The sequence below is a fragment of the Scyliorhinus canicula genome, chromosome 16, assembly GCF_902713615.1.
Source record: "Scyliorhinus canicula chromosome 16, sScyCan1.1, whole genome shotgun sequence".
NCBI lineage: Eukaryota > Metazoa > Chordata > Chondrichthyes > Carcharhiniformes > Scyliorhinidae > Scyliorhinus > Scyliorhinus canicula.
The window spans coordinates 40890308-40913966 of record NC_052161.1 but is presented as its reverse complement, the minus strand read 5'-3'; the positions used below and the strand labels follow the sequence as shown (position 1 = coordinate 40913966).

General features: G+C 42.0%; 1 protein-coding gene across 1 annotated transcript in view; it reads right to left on the bottom strand.

Annotated features, from left to right (window-relative positions):
* Nucleotides 1–2681: 2681 nt before the first annotated feature.
* The window catches only part of dock1 (dedicator of cytokinesis 1), a 763650-nt gene continuing 742672 nt past the window's right edge, over nt 2682–23659 (bottom strand). The window contains 5 exon segments of the mRNA XM_038821673.1: nt 2682–5101; nt 6189–6334; nt 14381–14519; nt 17325–17523; nt 19678–19823. Coding sequence (XP_038677601.1) covers nt 5006–5101; nt 6189–6334; nt 14381–14519; nt 17325–17523; nt 19678–19823 — 726 coding nt within the window. The 3' untranslated portion in view covers nt 2682–5005.

Sequence of the window (23659 nt, the reverse complement as noted above, 5' to 3'; positions counted from 1 at the left end):
TTTATGACATATTGACTTACTGTTTGAAGGGTTTAGGAGTGCAGATGAGAATACTTTCACTTTATTGTGGGAAAACTTTAACTTTTACATACTGAGTGATTGTTAAATAGGTTTTAAAGGCTGCAGATGGTGTGCGCAGCCAAAGGAGCCCCAACCCATGGAAGCCATCCAATCTGAACCTTTCCAGCCCAGCACCAGCCTCTATGACCCCTCCACTTCCCATAAGGAGCCCCCTTGGCACTCTGGTGGTAGTTGTTGGGAGTGTACCTATCAGCTTGCCACCCCTTGGTATGCAAGATGCCAGATCAGCATGGCCAAGGGGCAGGGCCTGAAGTGGTGGGGTGGGGCTGGGGGGTTCTGAGCCATTAGGATAGTGTTCGGCCTGCGGTCTGAGGTGGGGATGGGGGTGTAGCAGCTAATTGAGGTCAGAGTGCCCTTCAGAAACTGCATTCCGATCTGAGAGGTGTAGGACCTGTCCGACAGATTAGTTCTGCCTCTCTCAGTTGCAGCTGGCATGCCAAGAAAAAGTCGATTTGGGAAAAAAAACTACCAAGTGCTATTTAAGGGCATGCCAGGGGCGCACCTAGCACCAGCGGGGACCAGTCCCGATTTTCCGCTGACGTGAGCACATGGACTCCAGAATGGAGAATTCCAGCCACAGAGATAATGGCTGGGATTCCCTGGTCTCCAAAGCCAAAATTGCGATCGGCCAGAGAATCCCTGCTTGCTCCGAATTCGAATGCGCCGCCGCTCCGCTGCAAAACGCTTTATGGACGGCCTGAGGCCCTCCCCCGATGCTCCGCTTCCAATTGGCCGACTTCCCGACGGCATGGGTCACTCATGCTATTTATTTTTGTGAACCTGACGTGCCGGCTGAGGACTCAGTCCAGCGCTGCCACAGTTGGGTGGGAGCTATTCTGCGGGCAGGGCGGGCTTTGGCGGGGGCTGAGAACACTAGTGGGGGATGGCCAGGGGGTGGCGAATCTGGTAAAGGGTGGGGGGGAAACACAGTTTTGGCAGGCCAGGTCCACATGCGCGGCCACGGAGCCAGCAATTCTCCGGCTGTAGGAGCGCCCCTGACATGACGTTAAATGGCATTTGGTATTTTTTCCTCTGGCCGAATCTGCAGCTAAAGCCGGGAGCTTTACACTGAGTTCCTTCTAGCCACCCCCCCCCCCCCCCCCTCCAGAAAGAGGATCGGTGCAACTTTTGCGCCGTTTTTCGGGCGTAAAACGCTACTGTTCCCACGCTGGTGTCAGCACTTAGTCTCCAAATCAGAGAATCCAGCCCAATGTTTCAGATCGTGACCTTTCATCAGATGCTGCCAGACCTGCTGAGTATTTCCATCATTTTTAATTTGAAATCATCTGGTGGACTGGGTACTGATTAAAAATGCTTATATTTTGTGATCAATCCATTTTCTTCTGTATTAATAGAACTGCTCCAGGTTACCACTCTGAAATAAATCAATGAATATTTTAATGCAAGAAGAAAACAATTACCTTGCAAAGCGCTGTCCCATTGCATTAGTTTATGGAAACTTATATGTGCAAATGAGTTTGAGCAGAAACTTGAGCAAAAGAAAATCAATTCTGCAAACTAGTGCAGTTTACATCTGGATTGCTGATTGAGCCTGTTGTGATGGTACCAAAACCGGATAGAACACAATTGTGTGTGGTCTATAGAATAGTCAATGCAGTTATGAAATTAGGTTGGTATCTTATTGCTCATTTGGAAGACTATGTTGTAAAGGTGGGACAAGCAAATTACCAAACTTGACTTACTTAAAGTTTAACTATCTGTGTGGAGTTTGTACATTCGCCCCGTGTCTGCGTGGCTTTCCTCTGGGAACTCTGGTTTCCTCCCACAGTCCAAAGATGTGCAGGTTAGCTGGATTGACCATGCTAAATTGCCCCTTAGTGTCCAAAGGTTAGGCTGGGTTACGGGGATAGGGCGCAGGTGTGAGCCTAGGTCGTTGCAGACTGAATGGACCGAATGGCCTCCTTCTGCTCTGTAGGGATTCTATGATTCTATTCAATGATACCTGCCATCATTGTATCTTTAAGAAATATTCTTAGCTCACGCCCATTTCAGAACCTCTTATTAAGTTACTGCATTGGTTTGTCTCCACTGAGCTTTGGGCTATCTTGTCTGTCTTTCACGGAGTCCCAAAAGGCTTTATTTTACTGCCGAGTGGAAAAAACTAATCCAATAACTCCCTCAAATCTGTTGATAAAACTGACCCAATCTTGGGACGCTAACATGCACACAATTTGTATGACCTTTAATGGAACAGCTGATCAAGATACGCACTTGTGCTTTTGTCTAGATAATTACACCTATCGTTCCGCACCAAATATTCTCTTCAATAATTGCTGTTTTGTTCTCTAACCAGGATTATGTTATTTATAGTTTGCCTCTGAAAACAAAAAGGAAATCTATGAATTTGGAAGACAGATCTTCACTAAAATACTTAATTAATTCAAAATCTGATCTTTCAGGTTCTGTACTCACCCTGAACAATAAAGCCAAAATTGGAAACTCTTACACTTGGATTGTCAAATAACATTGACTTTTCAAATCTGCAAGTATACAGACCAAGAGTGACACTTATTCAGAACTGAGGGAGAAACCAGGCAAAGCAAATCTAATTAATAGATGTTGAAAATGTCAGTCACTAAAACGTTCAGCATTTTTGTTTTTATTTTGGGAGTCAGTGAATTGATTAAACTAGTTTCACTCATATCATGATTACAGAAAATGCTAAAAATTACATTTTAGAAATCATAAAATCATAACAAAAGAACTGTAAAAAGAGTTAGCTGGCATATTCCATTTCCCATTTTGACCCTATTAAATAAAATGAAAAGAACTTTTAGCAAAATATGACCAATAGTTTACAGTCAATAAGCTTCAAAATCTAAAAGCACTTATTAGGAATAAAGCCATTTGCAGAATTATACTAAGCAATTGTAATAAATGTTGACATCATAAAATGAGTTTTAAAATTTTCAGCTTCATATATATATACAAACTTCTGTACATAATGATTACACTCAATGGACAAAGCAGTAATTTGTTTCATCAAAGGCTATTACTTTACCCGTCTTCTTTGAAAAGTAAGCAAAATTTTATATCTCGAGAATGAATTAATTGTTGAATAACTATATAAATTGAAACCAAGAAAAGTAATATATTCATGAGCTTCCAATACAAGTCATTGGTCCGGATTTTGCAGTGGCAATGTTAGTGAAAATATCAGTATTTGCTATCATTACTCCTGTGAAACTGGCAACAATCTCTGGAATCTGCAAATGGAAAGTTAAATGTGCAAATCCAGAAGATGCTGTCAGTGAATCTATGTTTCTTCATAGAGTGCACTGCCGAAGTCCCTGCAGACTGTAATCAGTTAGAAATCACTGAACTGATGAAAAATTCCCCTCTTACACTGTACTATCACTGTTAAAACCCTCTAAAATATTATACGTTGGTAATGAGGTGCAACTTAATTGTTTAAAGAACGTCTCTCACCCTGGATAACTAATTTTGCATTTGTGCAATATCACTTTTTCCATTCTGATCAAAATTCCTAGATTTTAATATGACTTATTTTAATGTTTATGGTATTTCAGCTTTTAATATGCATGTCCCAAACATTTACTTCACTCTCTGAGAAATTAAAATAAATGAAGGATAATCAGTGCTTCCGGGTTAGTTGCTGAAAGAATCCTTCAGTGTAATTAGCTGTTTATCCTTTTTTTTGAGAGTCCTTTTGCAGCAAATGGACAGACTTTCTTAAGCCATGATGAGTTTGGCTTGACTATCAGCATCAGGAGGACAAATGCTATGGTTTGGGATGTTGCCCCACCGCCATCTATCAGCATTGACAATATGACACTGAGATTGATAGCTTCACATATCTAGGCTCCACAATCACTAGCAATCTGTCACTTGATACTGAAATCAACACAAACACTTCAACAGCTGCAACTGGTACATCCAAGCTGTGTAAAAGATGTGGAACAATAGCAACCTGACTGAACACCAAACTGCAAATCTATTAAGCCTGTGTCCTCAGTGCACTGTTTACAGTGGTGAGGCCTGGACAGCATATGCTAGGCAAAAAAACTTACTGTACAGTGAACTAGTTACTGGGTCCTGGCCTCTGGGCATTCATACCTCTGCTACAAGGGCACCTGCAAGTGAGATGTGAAGATGGCAGATACTGACATTGATAACTGGGAAACAGTCACTGACGGCTCTGAATTCTGGAGGCAAACTGTTTGGAAGGGCATTGGAAGAGGTGAGCAGAAATAAAAGCTGACTAAGAGGGCCAGAGAAAACAGAGGCCACTTTCTTCTGCACCGTCTTAGTCCACGGTTTTCCGTTGCAGCAAATGCAGCAGGGACTGCCGTGCCACATTGGGGCTTCTGAGTCACACCAGGCAATGCTTTGCTGGCTATCATGCACAAACCATTATCATATGAGACAAAAGGCTTCCACATCCCACCCTGTTTAATGTTATCACTGTTGTTGGACACCTGGTGAATCCCTTTACTTGGCCTCAAATTCAAACTAATGTCAGGAAAGGTGAAAATTATGCCGAGATTGTTAGACCTTTGTGGACATCTCCCTTCAAAGTTAGTAATGAGCAACATCAATTTTTTACTGACCACAAAATCAATCTCCAAACCAAATGCCAGGAATTTTGATCCACTATGCAATATTTTCAATCTTAAGAGCACAAAAGAAATTTTAAATATAACATTTCAGCTGTTTAAAAGTTTTATGTGTATGTATGTATTAGTTAATATTTAAAACTCAGCAGCAGAATCTGTTGGCTAAAGTACATATTTTTTGTCTCCTTATTTGACTGTGTAGAGACCTAAACGAGGTGAATAATTGTGTATGTTCCCTCAGTTTGAAAGGCAAAGGGATGGACAGGCTGCATTTTCTGTCTCTTGTAACAGAACAGTGTAGGCTGGAATTGGTATTGGATACAGCATCAGTACTGCACAATCCCAGAATCCACTGATGTTTGCTTCCGAGTTGTCTTTGGAGGAGGAGGGGGAGGTGTCTTGCTCGGTAGAGGTGGCGGGAGCTGTTGGAAAGAAAATCACTTTGGTGAGCTGTTCATTTCTCATTTACAGAATCTCCAGTAGTGACCGTGCCTTAAATTAAATATTGAGTGGTGAATGGCCTTAAATATATTTAATGTCATCAAATTATGACAAAGTTGCAAGTACACCAGGATAAAACACAGTATTGATTTTTGCTAATTATTTTTTAAACCATTAAACACAGTAGATTTTCCATTATACAGAACACATTAGATCAGAAATTACTTTGAAAATAATGGTGAGGACCTATGTGCAATGATACTGCAACCTCAAGTGAGGGGCAGATGTGCAGTTAAACTTGGAGATCCAAAGGTTGGTGTCAGAGTTGCTTTGTAAGTTTTGCAAAAATGGCATTCCTCTTTCTGTCTCACCACTGAAAGGCAGTGAATGGCTTAATATTGCTATATTTATACAGTAGATATTAATTTAATTTGTCGGAGCAAGTTAAGTTTTGTCTATTTCAGTCTAAATAGCCTTTTACCATGTGATAAATATTAATTACGTCCTGGCTCTGAAAGTGTACTATTACAAGCATTACTATTCCTATCCTATCACATTTTAATTAAAATGTAACATTTGAAATTATTCTAGTTCTTTAATTGTTTTCTTTCAGCCACTTTCGTCTTTCTTCATCCAACTTTTATTTCTCCATTTTCTTCTTTTCCGACCTGATTTAGCATTTAACTAACCCCCTCTGCTCTGCTACAGCAATTTGTGGACCAACATATTTATCGAAATACACAATCAGTTTTATTGAGTAATTTTTGAAGTTTGGTTACATTTCTACGATTATTAGTTTTTTGTGGTTCAAAAGAAGGTTCAATACATTTTAAGTGGTTAATTTAAGATTAGTTTTGCAATATTAGTTAAGGTTGTTTCGTATCAATTTATTGAGCAAATAACTTGTAACTTACAGTTTTATTCCAGTAACATGGTAAAGTGTTCAATTGTGTTTAAATAAACTTATTGGAAATATTAAATTGAACATTTTTCAGCAGACAGAAAGTCCGATTAAAAAAATATAAAGAACAGGCAAACTCTTGCTCGTTAACTTTAGGTAGTGTTTACCCTGGGTTGATGTAGGGGTGGTGTGATGGAAATGGTGAGTTCCTGACTTTCAGTCAGTGTTCCGTAATCACCACTGTTGCCTTTAACAGGAAGAGGAGGTGGTATTCCAGTCTGCTCAGAATTATCTGCGCCATTAAGATCCACATCTAGAAATAACAGATTGAAGTTATATTGGAATTTCAATCATGATCTATTTGGGTTAGAACATTTTCTTCTGGAAACAAAAATATATTGTAAAATGCAACTTTTTGATTACTTCCTGAGAGACACAAGCTAGCCTAACAGAATAATATACAAATAGGCAAGTAAATATTTAAATTATAAGCAATATTCAAGAATATAACACATCTGCAAGCAGCTTAACGTATCCTGCGAAAATGTTGGGCGGGATTTACTGGCCAACCCGCCGTGTGTTTTTCGGCAGCGGCTGCCAGCGGGATTTACCAACCCCGTTGGTGCAATGGAATTTCCTGGTGACTGCACTCCTCATAATATCCCGCCGGTGTGAAAAGGAAGTAGATCGCGCCCATTATTCTGGAGCAAAATCAACATAAAGAATCAAAATTTCTTACAAAGAGCACCATATGCTCCAAGAGTCACTCATGAAATTCTACTCAAATTTAGTCAGCAACAGAAAAATATGGCAAGTGACTTAATTCTATCAAATAATAGTAAGAAGTCTTAGAACACCAGGTTAAAGTCCAACAGGTTTGTTTCAAACACTGGCTTTCGGAGCACTGCTCCTTCCTCAGGTGAATGAGGTAGAGGCAGTGCTCCAAAAGCTCGTGTTTGAAACAAACCTGTTGGACTTTTAACCTGGTGTTGTGAGACTTCTTACTGTGCTCACCCCAGTCCAATGCCGTCATCTCCACATCATATCAAATAATACTTCTAGCTACACCACAAAATGTTTTTATTAGCTCAACTCGATGTAACTAATTTTAATCTGAATAATAAAACCGTAGGAACTTTACAGAATGTCTTAATTTGAATCATTTTGAATTATTCCTTCTATATTGATCTCTAAATGATGCTGAATTTTTTCCCATACACTTCAGAAAATGTATCATATGTAGCTGGAATTGTTCTTTTAAATTTGATGAATATATATGGGCACGATTTTACTAAATTGGAACAAAGTCCCATAGCAAGCGTGTTTAGCCGCGTGTTTCCTGGCACTTGCAGCACCGAGAAACACAAGGCTATAAAACACCATTGGTGTTTGATAAGGGGCTTCAGCGGGGAATGCACGGCCGAGGCTGCATTTAGCCCCGTTTTGTTCACTGAGAAGCACCGCACGCCAGAACTCCTCAGTGTAGCAAGAGAGTGGAATGCCGTTTTTAAATGGTATCCCGATTTCAGAGGCTCCTGACGCGACCCTCAAATCCCCCAGTCTCAACACACTATGTAAGGATCCCTGGGTCCCCCTGCACTTCCCCTAACACACACACTGGGCACTCACGGCCCAATTGCAACCACGCAAAAAAAAAGGCAACATGGCACCTTGGTAGTGCCAATCTAGCACTCTTACAGTGCCTGGCTGGCAATGGGTGGTCCTGTCAGGGTGCCCAGGTGGCACCAGCAGTGTCAGGGTACCACCTTGCCCAAAGGGCATGCACCTGGGGTCTCCGATCCCCTGGGAGACCACCACGAGTGCCGTTCCGCCTGGTCCTCGCTTGTGGATACCAATACTGAACGGCGCTCACCCGAGGTCTCTGAGGCAAAGGGAATTGATCCCACATCTCGGGTAACAAGGGAATCTGGGCAGCACGGTGATGCAGTGGGTTATCCCTGTTGCCTCACGGCGCCGAGGTCCCAGGTTCGATCCCGGCTCTGGGTCACTGTCCGTGTGGAGTTTGCACATTCTCCCCGTGTTTGCGTGGGTTTCGCCCCACAACCCAAAGATGTGCAGGGTAGGTGGATTGGTCTCACTAAATTGCCCCTTAATTGGAAAAAATGAATTGGGCACTCTAAAATTTATAAACAAAAAAAAACAAGGGAATCTGCAACTTTCTGTCTCGTTTTAATTTGAAGATTTGCTAAAAACGTGATCCCATCCACAATGGATGGGATTTACATCTCGCGAGGCTTTGGGAGCCCGAAAAGCAGCTGGCCATAAAATCGCGCCCTAAATCTCTCCCTTGCTCAGTTTTACTTGTCCCGTACCTGAACTTGCAAAAGAAAGATTTTTTTTTCTACATTTCTTTCCATCATTTCCATTTTATACGTATATACAGGCACAATGTCTTGCTATTTCTCTCTCATAAACATAGACACATTGTTTGATCAATGCTGCCTCCAAATAAAATTACTTCCTAACAAGTTTTCTTTCTGTCAGTTATTACGTTTTCAATAAATACGAACATCCATGTTTAATTAAACAAATCAAAGGAGCAAAATATTTGAAATTATAGGCTTCTTCCCAATTGTTTTGATGATTCTATTACAAATTATTCTTGCATGGTAAAATTAATCATGGAGAGTGCTAATTAAAGAAATAGCAAAACAATATAATTATTGCTGTAACATGAGCTCGTAGCCACAATATTATGTCATGGATTTCAGTCTTGAGCTTCACTGTGCTACTCTATGTGCAGAATTCATACACCATGGGTGGAACTTTTTGATTTAAAAAAAAAGTGTTGTCTCTGGTGGAAAAAGTAGAGGGCAGCCCGCCAGCTTACTGGCCAGGTTTCCTCACCGTATTTTCAAACACGTCGGAAAAAAGTTGTAGCAGGTCCTATTGACATCATGCTGGCTGGATGGGCTCATTTAGCAACCATGGTTTCCAAGAGATTGGCAGTTGCCCAATCAAAAGTTTTTCTTTAAAAGGGCAGCACGGTGGCGCAGTGGGTTAGCACTGCAGTCTCACAGCGCCGAGGTCCCAGGTTCGATCCCGGCTCTGGGTCACTGTTCGTGTGGAGTTTGCACATTCTCCCCGTGTTTGCGTGGGTTTCGTCCCCACAACCCAAAGATGTGCAAGGTAGGTGGATTGAACACGCTAAATTGCCCCTTAATTGGAAAAAATAATTGGGTACTCTAAATATATTTTTTTAAAGTTTAAAAAGACTGCCCCCTCCCTCCCACGGACATGGGATCCCAGCTTCACTGCCACCCACCCTCTCTCTGAAGGACCGTTCCAATGGAAGCCCTACTCTGCATCGGCATTAGGGTGCTGCTCAGGCATGACCCTCTCCCTGAGGGCTGTATTTATCTGTGGAAGCCACTCGACAGGTCTCCGTTTGTCAGGATTGTTTTTAAACCTTACCGACATGACATCATGGCCGGGACTATCTCAACAGAAAGCCCGCCAACGCAAATGACATTTTGGGACTTCCTTTGATTGTCCACCCTTCGGCTTTCCTGCCTGCCAAAAATGGGGGTGGAAACCCCCTCCCCACCTTCTATGAGCTGGATTTTGTGGTTAGTGGTGAAGCAAGGGTGCATGCTGCTGAGCTCAAAAGAAGTCCCATTGACAGAACAAGCAATCTCTGTTGTGAGAACTTTAATTTTCTTGCTGTTTTTCAAGCTGCAGTGATGTCACCATGTTGCTCAAGCAGTCAATTACATTGAAGAATATTCTCAGACAGCGAACCAGGAAATGAAAAGCATTAATAATCAAATCATGTTTTATTAATTTTACGTAAAATGAATAATGGAGATAGTTAAGGACATTCACATATTTTTCAGGGCCAGATTGTTTGTTCAGCAGTAGTTATTGCTCAGATTATAAACACAGCTACACTTCAATTAACAAGACAACTTTTTATGACGTTTCTAACAGTGACATAAGAAAGGGAAACAGGACATTATCAGATCAGCTTGTTTCGCTGATGGTGGTCCACTGTGCAGCCTGTGGCATAGTAGTAAAAGACAGACTTCAGGACTTTTGTGTAAATCTGCAGACACGGTCAGATTCAGTGAGTAATGGTCGCCATCAAAAAGCCTATAATTTCCAGGTCAATGCATTCACAAGTGAGTTAGTTTGCAATAAAACCAAGGTTCAATAAATCAACATGGACAATGACAGAAAAATGTGGGTAGTTATGGACTTAGTTCCCAGTGCTATTCCAGGTAGGACATTCCAATTCCCAACAGTTCTCTATTTGAAAATAAATGCTCCTTACTGCTCCTATTGCCCTGTACACCACTTACACACCCATTGGAGGAAATCACTTTTTCCCCTTGTCACAATCCCAGCTGATGTTAATATTGGACAAGTCAGGTCCCAGATTGAAACCTGGTTTGATAGATCCTGACTTTTTTTTTGCTGTTTTTAAGAAACCATGGGAAGAAATGTACTGAACAAATCACAGTTTACGGATGAACTTTTAACCTAAAACACTAAACATTTATCAGACATAGGAAGATAAAAAAATTACACCAGACAAAAAAGTTGGTAAGATCTGAATACAATCATCAAAAAAATAATTCAAGCTCACACTATTTTTTTTATTCCAGCAACATCCTTACGAACACAAAAACCTAGTGAAGATTTACCACAATCATAATACCGAGGCGTCTTACTTGGGCTGGCCCAGTTACTAAGTTCTAGTGGTGTTCTGAGCAATTATTAGATGCATTTTCCCCAGCTGGTATCTCTCACTGAGACACCCAAAACCACACTATAAACTTACGATTACCAAGTGGAGATCAAACACGAGTTCCCTAAACTCTGTCCCCCAGCATTACTTATCAGAGAGCTTAGAATTCCTAAGACGTAGGTAGGAGCTTATCTGCCATCGCACTCCGACATTCACACTCTAAACTTATTTTCTGCCTTTTCCTGTATCTCTGTATGTTACTGCACCCCTGCTGCTAGGCAACAACAGTTTTTTCTACTTTGTGTCTTTTTTCCAAATCACTTAACTACCAGCCCCTTTGAAACCCATCTCTATGTTTCAAGGGTTGCAAAACATAAAAAATACATATACACAAACAAATCTGGAAAGCCAGTCCTTTTTGCAAGGAGACCCTCCAGACTTCCAAGCTCACAAAAAAATAAATGAAAATAAAAGTCTATTCCAGCTTTAACACAAATATAAATATAAATGAAACTTAAAGTTATACATGTTTCTAACACCCTACCTTATTGAAACATCTAATAACACTGAATACTTCTATGAGATATCCTCTTAACCTTTATATTCCACTGAAAAGAGACCGAGGGCTAGATTCTCCGTCTCGCGACGCCGGAAGGGCGATTCGCAGTCGGGCAGAGTTCGCAGTCCAGTTCTGATGCTCTGGTTCCCTGTTGGCGTCGGGATTGAGGTTCGTGCCCCACGCTAGCGGGAAGATGCAAATGGGTCAGTAACACTCATTTCTATCTTATTAATGGGCTGATCACGATATTCTCTAGGCCCACGTGATCCTCTGGGTCCTCGGGGCGGGAATCAAGTGGGCAAGGTTTGGTGCAGGTCTTGACAAACGTGGCTATGATTCTGTGGATCTCATGGTGGGCCAAGGGGGTAGCTCTTTCAAGGAGATGCCCTCAAAGTCTGTCGGAGGGCCACTCCCCCCTCCCCCCCAATGTAAGAGCTGTCCTCCCTAACCCCACCAGATACACCCACCACAGAATCCCAATTAGAGGCGGACCCACCAGAGACCTCCTTCAGGGACCCGCTAATCAGAAAGACCTTCACTAGAGACCCTCCCAATTAGAGAGACACACACCAGAGACCCCCTTATTAGAGAGACCTCCATCAGAAACCGCCCCCCTCCCCCAACCATCATAAGAGAGACACCTGCCTGGAAGTCCCCCATAAGAGAGAACCCATCCTCAAAGCCGAGATAAGAGAGGCCCCTTCCTGAAAGTTATCCATAAGAAAGATCTCTGCCTGGAAGCTAGAGATCAGTCCAGACAGAGGCATTGAAAAAGATCACGGGCGCGATTCACTGCTGCCCAGGCCGGGTGGGAGAATCGCTGGAGGGCTGCACTGGCACTAATTCTCCCACCCCCCCAAAATGGCGTGTCGCGTTTGGAATCACGTTTTTTACGGCGACCCGCGATTCTCCGGCCTGGATGGGCCGAGCGGCCTGCCGTTCCTGACCTGTTCACGCCGGCGGCAACCACACCTGGTCGCTGCCGGCATGAACATATCGCAAAAGGTGAGTTTGGGGCCTGTGGGGGGGGGGGGGGGGGGGGGGGCGGAGAGGGGACCGAGCACCACGGCCGTGCTCGGGAGGGGACTGGCCCACGATCGGTGCCCACCGATCGTCGGGCTGGCGTCTCCAAGAGACGCACTTTCCCCTCCGCCGCCCCGCAAGATCAAGCCGCCACGTCTTGCGGGGCAGCGGAGGGGAAGACGGCAACCGCGCATGCGTGGGTTGGTGCCGGCCAACCTGTGCATGGGCGCCTGACGTCATTAGGCGCCGTCGGCCGCATCAATCACGGCCCGGCGGCCGAGTTCCCCGCAACGCCGCTCCTAGCCCCCGGGGGGGGGGGGGGGGGGGGGGGGAGAGAGACACAATAGGGGGCGAGGAGCGACCGTTGCAGGGAACTCGGCCGCCGGGCCAAGAATGACGCGGCCGGCGGCACCTAATGACGTCAGGCGCCCAGGCCGTTGCGGAGAATTCCGTCCCACTGCTTTAAAACTTCACCATGAGTGGCTTTTAAGTACTCTGCTGTGAAACTAACCAGTTAAGTGCTTTAAGTGCTCTCAATTCCTCTTTTTCTCTACAGAAAGCACTTAACTGTCTTTGAGTGGTCCAGGAGCTGTCAATCATAGTTAGATGTTTGTAAACATTGTGGTTAGTTTCACAACTGGGTACTTCAAAGCCACTCAAATGTGAAGGGAGATAAATAAAACAATGCAGACAGCTGGGTGTGTGTGGAAGCTGTCAATCACAACCTAGTGAAAGCAATTTCACAGAGATATGAATGAAAGGCTTGCTGATCAAAGATCTGAGGAGGTTTAAACCCAGCTGACTGTTTATTTCTTTCCAGGAACTGATAGGTGCTGCTTCCACTGCCTGAGCCAGTAGGTGTAATGCACAGGTGAGTTTTGAAGCAATGCTTTTTTTCACTGCCTCTGTCTGGACTGCTCTCTAGCTTCCAGGCAGGGGCCTCTTTTTCGGAGTGCTTCCCGACAGGGTTCTCTCTTCTGTGGGGTCTCTGGTGAGAGTCTTTCTAATTAGATGGTCTCTGTGGGAGTCTCTCTAATTAGGGGGTTACTTGTGGGGTCTCTCTAATTAGGGGGTCTCTCTAATTAGGAGGTTCCTGGTGCTACTCTCTCACATTAGGGGGTCTCTGGTGGGGGGCTTTGGGTCACCCTCTTACTGTTGGGGGTAGCAGGCATGAGCCCACTATGAAAAAATTGGATACTCTAAATTTAAAAAAGTTAATCTTTGGAATTCTCTAGCTCATAGTGCAGACAGGAAAGTGAATTGAGACTGGAATCAGATCAACCATGATGAATCATCTTACTGAATGGTGGAGCAGGCTCGAAGGGATGAATGGTATATTCTGGCTGCTACTTCTTTCAAACTGACTTTTGACAAATCCTCAGACTTGATGGGAGATGGGAATAGTACGGGAATATGGAGTTGAGTTAGATCATATTGAATCGTGGAGCAGGCTCAAAGGGTCGAATCACCTCCTCCTCCTATTTCTGAGACCGGACTTAGAATGTTGAAAAATACATTATGATGTGGAGATCCCGGCGTTGGACTGGGGTGAGCACAGTAAGAAGTCTTACAACACCAGGTTAAAGTCCAACAGGTTTGTTTCAAACACGAGCTTTCAGAGCACTGCTTCTACCTCATTCAGCTGAGGAAGGAGCAGTGCTCCAAAAGCTAGTGTTTGAAACAAACCTCTTGGACTTTAACCTGGTGTTGTAAGACTTCTTACTGAAGAACACATTGGCAGACGTATTTAACTATTTGGCTATTGAATTTGGAACTAGATACTTTGGTTGCTTCACTGTTGAAAACTGACGGGTATGTAGAGAATCTGACACGTTGAACTATATGGTTGCTGGTGTACGGACGGGTTGTATTGTGTCTTAAGGTCTTTAAAAGCTCTCCAGTTCACTGTGAGGACTAGTATAGAATGTGCGTTGCCTGATGAATGAAACTATTTATATTTCGGCAAAACATGTTTATATCTTCCCTTAAAAATCAGTGCAATATATCATGAAAAACAAAATATGCAGGTCAGTGTAATTACTTCTGAGATACATCACAGTACTTACTCAGGCCAGGCTGTAAGGAAAATGTTAACTTGGCTTTGGGAGTTCCTGGAGTTGACACTGGTGATGAAGTAAACCGTTTTTCAGGTGCCATTATACTAATCACCTGGCTCTTTGGTCTTTGTGGCCTTAATGGACTAATCTGGAAACAAGACACAAGTTATATTATGAAAAGAACTACACTTTGAATGAAATCATTGCCTGAATGGCTTTTCATAATGACAGGTGAATTTCCAGAAGGTCAGGGTTTGCTACTTTGCTGATGTAATACATTTCTTGCACAGTGGTAACTTAATACTGTGGCATTAAAATCACAATTCTGATGTCCTAAGGATTCTCGATTTATGGGTACTTGCATTGCTGTAATGGGCCAGGCAGACCAGGAAGTCCCAACTTCGATGTTATTTATTACTTAGATCTCAGTAAGGATACCGGTACGGATGTTTCAATTTATTTTAGTGTTCCAATACAGGAGAAAGAATCATTCAAAAGATCTTGCTTCAGAGTTGATTGGATTTGAGTATGATGTCATCACCATATTATAATCAATGAACACATATCACTTGGGCCAGAATTCTCTGGCTGTTCAGGATGGTGGCTGGTGAGAATCTCTGGTCCCGCTGGCAACGCACCCCCTCCACGGGGTTCCTGGTGACGTGGGGTGACTTCAATGGGAAATCCCATTGACAGCGGCAGAAAGTGTAAAGCCTGCTGCCAGCTGCCTCCCGCTGCTGAAAAACACGCGGCTGGGAGGCCAGAGAATCCCAGCCCTGGGCTGACATATGAGAAATTGGAATATACTTGAGGACTGATAGTGCTTCTGGAAGTACACTCAATCGGAGCAACAACTTTCAGGAAAAGAGAGGAAAATACTGGAAAGGCAAAACCTCAAATCTCCATTTTATCTCAACCTATTTCATGTAATAGTAGGGCCAACAATATAACAAATTGTTTTTGATCGCACCTGAGTTTAGTTCCTATTATAATGCAATCTCATCAGGTTTTTATTCCATACATATCTAGCTTAATGCTCACTATTACAGTAAATTCATAAAACTCGAAATAAAATCACTACAGGTAGCAATAACTTTATCAGACAAGGTGCAAAACTTAATTTTAAAACAGAAACACTACACACCATATAAACACAAAATGGTTAAATGGGATCTCTGATCATAGACAGGATGTTAATAATAATCTTTATTGTCACAAGTAGGCTTACATTAACACTGCAATCAAACATTAACACTGCAATGAAGTTACTGTGAAACGCCGCTAGTCGCCACATTCCGGCGCCTGTTCGGGTACACAGATGGCAAATTCAGAATGTTCATTTCACTTAATAGCACATCTTTTGGGACTTGTGAGAGGAAACCGGAGCACCCAGAGAAAACCCCTACAGACACAGGGAGAACGTGCAGACTCTGCACAGACAGTGACCCAAGCCTGGAATCGAACCTGGGACCCTGGAGCTGTGAAGCAAGTGCTAACGACTGTACTACCGTGCCGCCCTGCATTTTCTTGGTTCTCACATGTTTGATGGGAAGCTAATGCCCAGCATGGTTAGACCTTATTTTTAAAAAAATAAATAATTTTTAGTGAAAAATTTTGTATTTATATAACAACGAACTGCAATAAAATACCAACAATAACAATAATGACAACAGTCATAAACATTCGCCTATCCTCAATGAACAGGAAAACATATTAACAACAACTTAAATTAGCACAATATTAAGTTAAATAACCATAGAAAAAAATGGAAACAATAATAAAGAACACCCTCCCCCCCCCCCCCCCCCCCCCCCCCTTCTCCGGGTTGCTGCTGCTATTGACCAAGATACCTATCTTTGAGCCAGAAAGTCCAGAAAAGGCTGTCACCGTTTATAGAACCCTTGTACTGATCCTCTCAGGGCAAATTTGACCCTCTCCAATTTTATAAATCCCGCCATGTCACTGATCCAGGTCTCCACACTTGGGGGCCTCGCATCTTTCCACTGCATCAAGATCCTCCGCCGGGCTACTAGGGACGCAAAGGCCAAAACACCGGCCTCTTTCGCCTCCTGCACTCAACTTCTGCCGCAACTCAAAAAATCGCGAGTACCCAACTTGGTTTGACCCTGGATCCAACTACCCTCGACACCGTCCACGCCACCCCCTTCCAGAATTATTCCGGTGCCGGGCATGCCCAGAACATATGGGCATGATTCGCTGGACTCCCCGAACACCTGGTGCACCTGTCTTCACCCCCAAAGAACCTGCTCATCCAAGTCACAGACATATGGGCCCGATGCAGAACCTTAAATTGGATGAGACTAAGCCTCGCACACGAGGAGGAAGAATTGACCCTCTCCAAGGTGCATGTTGCTTTACAAAACAATTTGCAAGCCTAGCTGATGGGGATCTAAACCGTCTCCTTTGTAATCTGTTCGACTTATCAGTGCTGTTTTCATCATCCATCAATGGTGGATGCATTTTTCATGTACTTAGTCACTTAGCTGGGATTTTCTTGTCCTCAGCGCTTGTGCATCCTCATTATCTCTGTTGTCCTTGCAAAAACAACTTTGTTTTGAAAACTTAATGTGAATCCATTATCCCTTGTTGACAATCTGATTATGGCATTAAACTTGTTATAGTTCACTACTCAAAAAAAATCCTAAAAAAGTGACATAAAGTGAAGGTTTAAAATATAGAAAATTGTCGATAGCAATTTACATTACATCTTCAATGTCAACTGCTCAGTTTCCTACTGTTACGTTACCTCATGTGTACTTACAAAGTGCAATGCTAAATGTTTCTTGCAATCATTAAAACAGTTACGCCTAATTATCTCATCGTTTTCGGAACTTGCATTTTAAGTGGTCAGGTGGAACACTGAATATTTACATGACAGTTACTTTATTCACAAGTCGACAGAATTCCAGTTCTCAAATTATCTTGCAATTACCGTTTCAGAGAGAATCACAGCCTCTGTAGACTGGCCAGAAATATCAGTAGTTTTAAATTCTTTGTCAAACATTTCTTGATGTCTGCTATTCCTTTTCTCCTTTTTGCGCTCTCTCTTGTCTTTGTCCATTTCATCCCTATCCAATTTATCCTGAGATCTTGAGTGCATCTTCTTTGGAAGAAGAGGCTCAAGAATAAATCTAAAATAAACAACATTGAATAATAAAAAAAATGTTTTTTCAAAAGAAATAAAGAAACTCGCTATCCAAAAGCCTGTTTATATTAATGCAATTTAGAGAATAAGAAATATTTCTGGTACAAACTGTTTCTGATGGTATTTGGTAAAACTCCAGTGCAACATATTACAATTCAAACAACGTCAACCAGTTTTTATTTTATAATTTCAAATCTTAAACATATTCTTTCTTATTTTGGTGAAAATGCAGTAGTTTTGCAAAGGTTAGCACTCATACCTGGATTTTCCATACTGCATTATTTTAATGCTGTCATTACTATTAGTGATAATGGTCGGAATTCTCCGGTCATTACGATTCAATTTTCCTGCCGGCAGTGCAGCCCTGCCAGTGGGGTTTTGTGGTGGGGTGCGGTGGTTATAATAGGAAATCCCATTGACAATCAGTGGAACATAAGAATCCCGCCGTCAGCCAACTGAGCTCGACTGAGAAACACGTGGCTGGCGGGCCGGGTAACTCTGCTCAGAAAACTGAATGATAGCATCTTGCAGTACATTCTGAAACATGCTATTATTCTGATGTGAATATCAAAAATAAGTACAATATTTTCACCAATTTTATTTAAAAAAATAAATCACCATTTTATGTACATGTGCCAGAACAGGATTATTTAAAATGAGTTTGGTGTTTTCAGTAACACTGTACTGTAGAATAATGCTTAGATTATAAATGATGTGGAGATGCCGGCGTTGGACTGGGGTGAGCACAGTAAGAAGTCTTACAACACCAGGTTAAAGTCCAACAGGTTTGTTTCAAACACGAGCTTTCGGAGCACGGCTCCTTCTTCAGGTGAAGAAGGAGCCGTGCTCCGAAAGCTCGTGTTTGAAACAAACCTGTTGGACTTTAACCTGGTGTTGTAAGACTTCTTACTAGATTATAAATGATATAGATAAAAGCATCAAGGCTATCTAAATTAGACACAAGAAATAAATTAGACTTTCGTAAGCAAAATTAGACTTTTGTAAGCAATAGTCAAAATTAATTTCCTTCTTATCATGTACCTTTAATTCCAAATTGAACCGAACAGTTAAACCTTGTATATATATTTTACGCCTTGTGACACTTTGGAATTTGAAAACTTGTTGATTTTAACCAAGCCAAATTTTGAAACCAATTTCATATCTTTCTTTGTTGTTCCAGTTTACAATCAAAAATCATTATATGACCAGTAGTTAGCAGTTATACAAAGATTATAATCTGAGTCCCTACAGATGGAACCATGAGGAAACATTACGAAATCAAGTACATCTTTCGCTTGCCTTTCAACAACATTTTAATAGATTAGTATTCATTTCTCAAAGGTTGCGGGATTGATTGGTCCCATTTGCTACGATTAGAGTTTGTCTACCATTATCATCATCATCATTAGTCCTCCTTGTGGAAACTGATGAGAAGAATGTCTTCAACGTGTCACCCCTATCCTGATGATCTATAACAGCTTTTACCTCATTTATCCTTTAATGGACACACCTGACCTTTGAACTTCTTTTGACTCTCATCGTTACCTTTCTAGAATCATCTTGACCTGTGTGATCTGTCTCTATTTTCCTTTGGCACTACAAATACATTTTCCTCCATCCTTGGGTCACAGAATGCAGAATGAATTCCAGTCCATCTCACTGTTGTTTCCCTTTATCTTTTTTAAATATTTGTGTTTCTTTTTCAGTTTAGTCTAACTTCCTTATTAAACTGCCTTCGTATTGATTTTATTTTTCTGCCCTATGAAATATGCTTTCTTTCCTCATGACTCATCCTGTATAATAGCCTAAAATACATTCCATTTTCCTTTCGCTCTATTCTGATTTCTTAATTACTGTCACTTAAAATTCTTCTCAAGGATTCAAACTCTGTTCCTCCAAAGATCTGTACAGCTATCATTTTTGACGATGAAATTTTTTGATTATAAAACAATAAATTTAAATTCTCAGCAACTGAATTTTGGGGCCTTGTAGCTCTATTTCTCCCCCTCATTTTCAGGCACAACGCTTTGCTATGGAAAAGCTCATAATGCACATGAATATTCATTTATTTTGCAACAACTGTTGTCTTCCATATCTGCCAAATTTCTCAAAAGATAATTATACGTTCTCTAAAACATACCCATCAGAACCAGGCCTTGACGGGGTACTGTCAGATGACATGGAGGAGACTGACGCAACTGATAGAGGTCTTGGAGTTGATGGCATCGTGAAGGATCGTACCATTGAACGAGGCCGGCTTCCTCTGCGCTCATCTGGATTTGCAGACTGAAAGTAATGTATTTACATGGTAAACATACATTCAATTTCCAAACATAGTGACTGCTTTGTTAACACATATTAACTGTACTTTAAAAGCGTGAAATTTCTGTATGCAGTTTCTCAATCCTCTTGACTGTGAACATGATACCATAACATATGACACTACTCAGAATTCATCTGCTCAGTTTAATCTACAAGAGTGTGTAAATAAAACTTTGGTGTGATATTAAAATTGTTCCATTTATCAACATAAAAGTACATATCCATCTGTTAGCTAATAAGGAAATACTGATCTTGGAACAGTAGCTACCAGAATGGCTTGCCGAGTATGAAACATATGCTTAGACATCCAAAGTTCTGTGGTTGATTTTTAGGTGATCCAAGTAGATTCTGCTAAAATTCCTGAACAGATGGAGGCATCATTCAGGGGACAGACTGCATGACAAGACAACGATGACACTACACTCACATTTAATGCCGAGTTATACGACTCGCCTTGCCATCCAACAGAAGTTGCCGAGACTGGCTATGCAACAAGTGAGAGTTTAAATCTATGTCTGTTGTTTGTCTATTTATTTTTATCTGTTCTTGGGATGTGAACGTCATTGGCAAAGCTAGCATTTCCTGTCCATCCTTAACCAACTTTTGAAAATATGGTGGTGTGTCCCTTCTTGAACCACTGCAGTTCATAGTACTGTTACGGAAAGACTTCTAGGATTTTGACCCAGCAACAGGTGGGATTTCCATGGAAGAATGTGTGGCTTGGAGGTGAGCTTGCAGCTGGTGGTGTTCATTGCATCTTCTGCTCTTTTCCTTCTTGGTTGTAGAAATTGTGGATTTGAAAGTTGCTGTTGAAAGAGGCTTATGAGTTGCTGCACTGCATCTTGTGGATGGTATACACTATTGCTACTGTGTATCAGTGTTGGAGGGAGAAAATGTTTAAGATCGGGGACTTCTTTGACTAGATGGTGATGAGCTTCTTGAGTGTTATTTGAGTTGCACTCGTACAAGAGTGGAGAGCATTCCATCACGATCCTGGTTTTTAACCTTGTAGACGGTGGTCAGGAACTCATGCAACAATGATCTGGGGTTGAGACGATTGTCCAAAACCATAACATCTTGCTTTGCGTGAGGTATTACTCCAACCAGTGAAGAGATTTTTGTTGTTGGGGGGGGAGTAAATGGAAGGGACTAGGAAAAGTAAAGTTTTAGGTTGAGTGAACCATTTCATCTGCCACCTGTCTGCCCACTTCACTAACTTGTCTTTTTGAAGTTCTACAGTATCCTCCTCACAGTTTACAATGCTTCCAAGTTTTGAATCATCCACAAACTTTGAAACTGTCCCCTGCTCACCAAGATCTAGATCATTAATACACATTAGGAAAAGCAGGAGTCCCAATATTGACCCCTGGGAACACTGCTACAAACCGGCCTCCGGCCCAAAAAATATCCCTTTGATTCCATGCGCTATAACTTTTCTGACTGTGACTGTATTGAATGCCTTTTGAAAATCCATGTGCACCACATCAACAGCATTATTCTCATCGCCTCATTCTGTTAACTCTTCAAAAAACTCCAGCAAGTTAACTAAATACTATTTCCCCTTTAGAATCCATGCTGGCTGTTCCTAATCAACCAACATTTTTCCATGCGTTTACCAATTCTACCCAAAATAATTGTCTCCAGAAGTTTCCCATGAATGAAGGTAAACTAACTGGTCAGTAATTGCTGGGTTCATCCTTGAAACCTTTTTTGAACAAGGGCATAACATTTTCAAACCTTCAGGCTGGTGGCATTTCCCTCGAGTCTAGGAATACTGAAATATTATGGCCAGCACCCCAGCAATTTCCACACTCAATTCCTTGACTATCCTTGGATGCATTTCATCCGGTTCTGGTGCCGTGTCAACTTTATGTATCAATAGTATATCCAAAACTTCCGAATCAATTTTGAATCCTTCCAGTAACAGTGTTTCCTCCTCTGTGTCGTGGCCTTGGTAGCATCTACCTCCTTGGTAAAGACAGATGCAAAGTATTCATTTAATACCTCAGCCATCCCCCTGCTTCCATGTTTAAATTCCATTTTAGGTCCCTAATTGACCCTACTCTTATTTTACTATTTGTATGCCCATAGAAGACTTTGGGATTCCCCTTTATTTTAGCTGGCAGTCTTTACTATGTACCCCTCTTTGCTTCTCTAGTGTGCTTTTTGACCTCCCCTTTGAACTTTCTGTATTTCATTTGTTCACAATTATATGGGACAGACCTCACTGCAATGCAATCCGTGCAAGTTTAGTTGATTAGATTCCAGCAATATCTCGGCACATTTAGGACAGAGGTCAGGAATAGGCCATTCAACCCCTCAAGTCTGTTCCACTATTCTGTTAGATCATAATTAGACTATACTTCAGCTCCAGTTGGTCGCTTTGTTCCAGATTGTTTGATAGCTCTACTTAACCATAATCTACCAATCTGTGCTGAAAAATTAAAATGATCTGCAGCATCCAAAGCCTTTATTCTAAGATTTCCACTATCTTGTGTGTGAAAATCTCAAGCTGATTTCATTCCTCAATTACCGCATTCTAATTTTAAGATTATGTTATGCCAGCCTGCATTTAAACCAAAAGAATTTATTAATTACAAGAGGAGTATGCCACTCTATATCAGGCAAAAATAAACTGTGAGTATATTCTTACCAAAAAATGGCAAAGTGTCAGTCCTGGCGAGAAAAACCATTGACGGGATTTCTCATGGAATCTTGAGCCTCTTGGGGAGAGAAAGTGAGTGAGCTTAGTTAACATCATTCTGGGCAGGGACGTTTGGAGCTGGGAACTAGCTTCAAGTACATCGGGGCACCATCTTTAGAGGCACCACGACCAGCGCTGCAGTCGAACGGCTCCCAAGCCACATCTGGAGGTCTCAGGGCTCTCCCACCCCACCCTGACAGTCATCACTGGCAGATCTCTCCCCACTCAATGTCTGCTTTCCGCCCCTCCTCCCCCATCCCACTGATCACACATATATGCACCCCTGCCCACCAATGGGGCTCCCATTAAGGTTCTGCCCCAGCACTACCCCACGTCACAGTGTGAACCTGGCAGTGCCTACCGGTGCTGGGGGCTGTGCCCGGCTATGTCTTTCTACCGCCACAGAAGCTATACTTACCTCTGAGGTCCCAGATCTTGAGCCTCAACTCCATTTTCCTTGATTCCCTGAATAACCAAAAACTTGTCTCTATCAGCCTTAAATATATTCAATTATAGGGCAGAGAATTGCAAGATTCTCAAACCTATGCGTGAAGAAATTTCCCATCACAGACGAAATGGTCAAACCCTTATCCTGAAACTGTGTCTCCTTATCTCAGATGCCCCAGGCAGGGGAAACAACGTCTTGGTATCTACCTGTCTAGTGCCTTCATAATCTTGAACAATTCAATGAGATCGCCACTCATTCTTCTATACTCGAGAGAATATGGACCCAATTTACACAGCATCTCATCGCAGAACAATTGTCTCACCCCGAAGACCAACTTAATGAACCTTCGCTACAATGCAAGTATATTGTTCCTTAAATATGGAGACCAAAATTATACACAGTACTCCAGGTGTGGTCTCACTAAAGTCGTGTATAATTGCAGCAAGACCTACGTACTCTTGTACTCCAATTCCTTGCATTAAAGGAAATATGCCATTTGTTTTTTTTTTATTGCTTGCTGTCCCTGTATGCTAACCTTTAGTCATCTGTGTTCGAGTACACTTAAGTCTCTCTGTACATCAATATTTGCAAGTTTCACGCCTTTTATACTTATGACCTAATTAAATAACCTCACACTTCCCAACATCA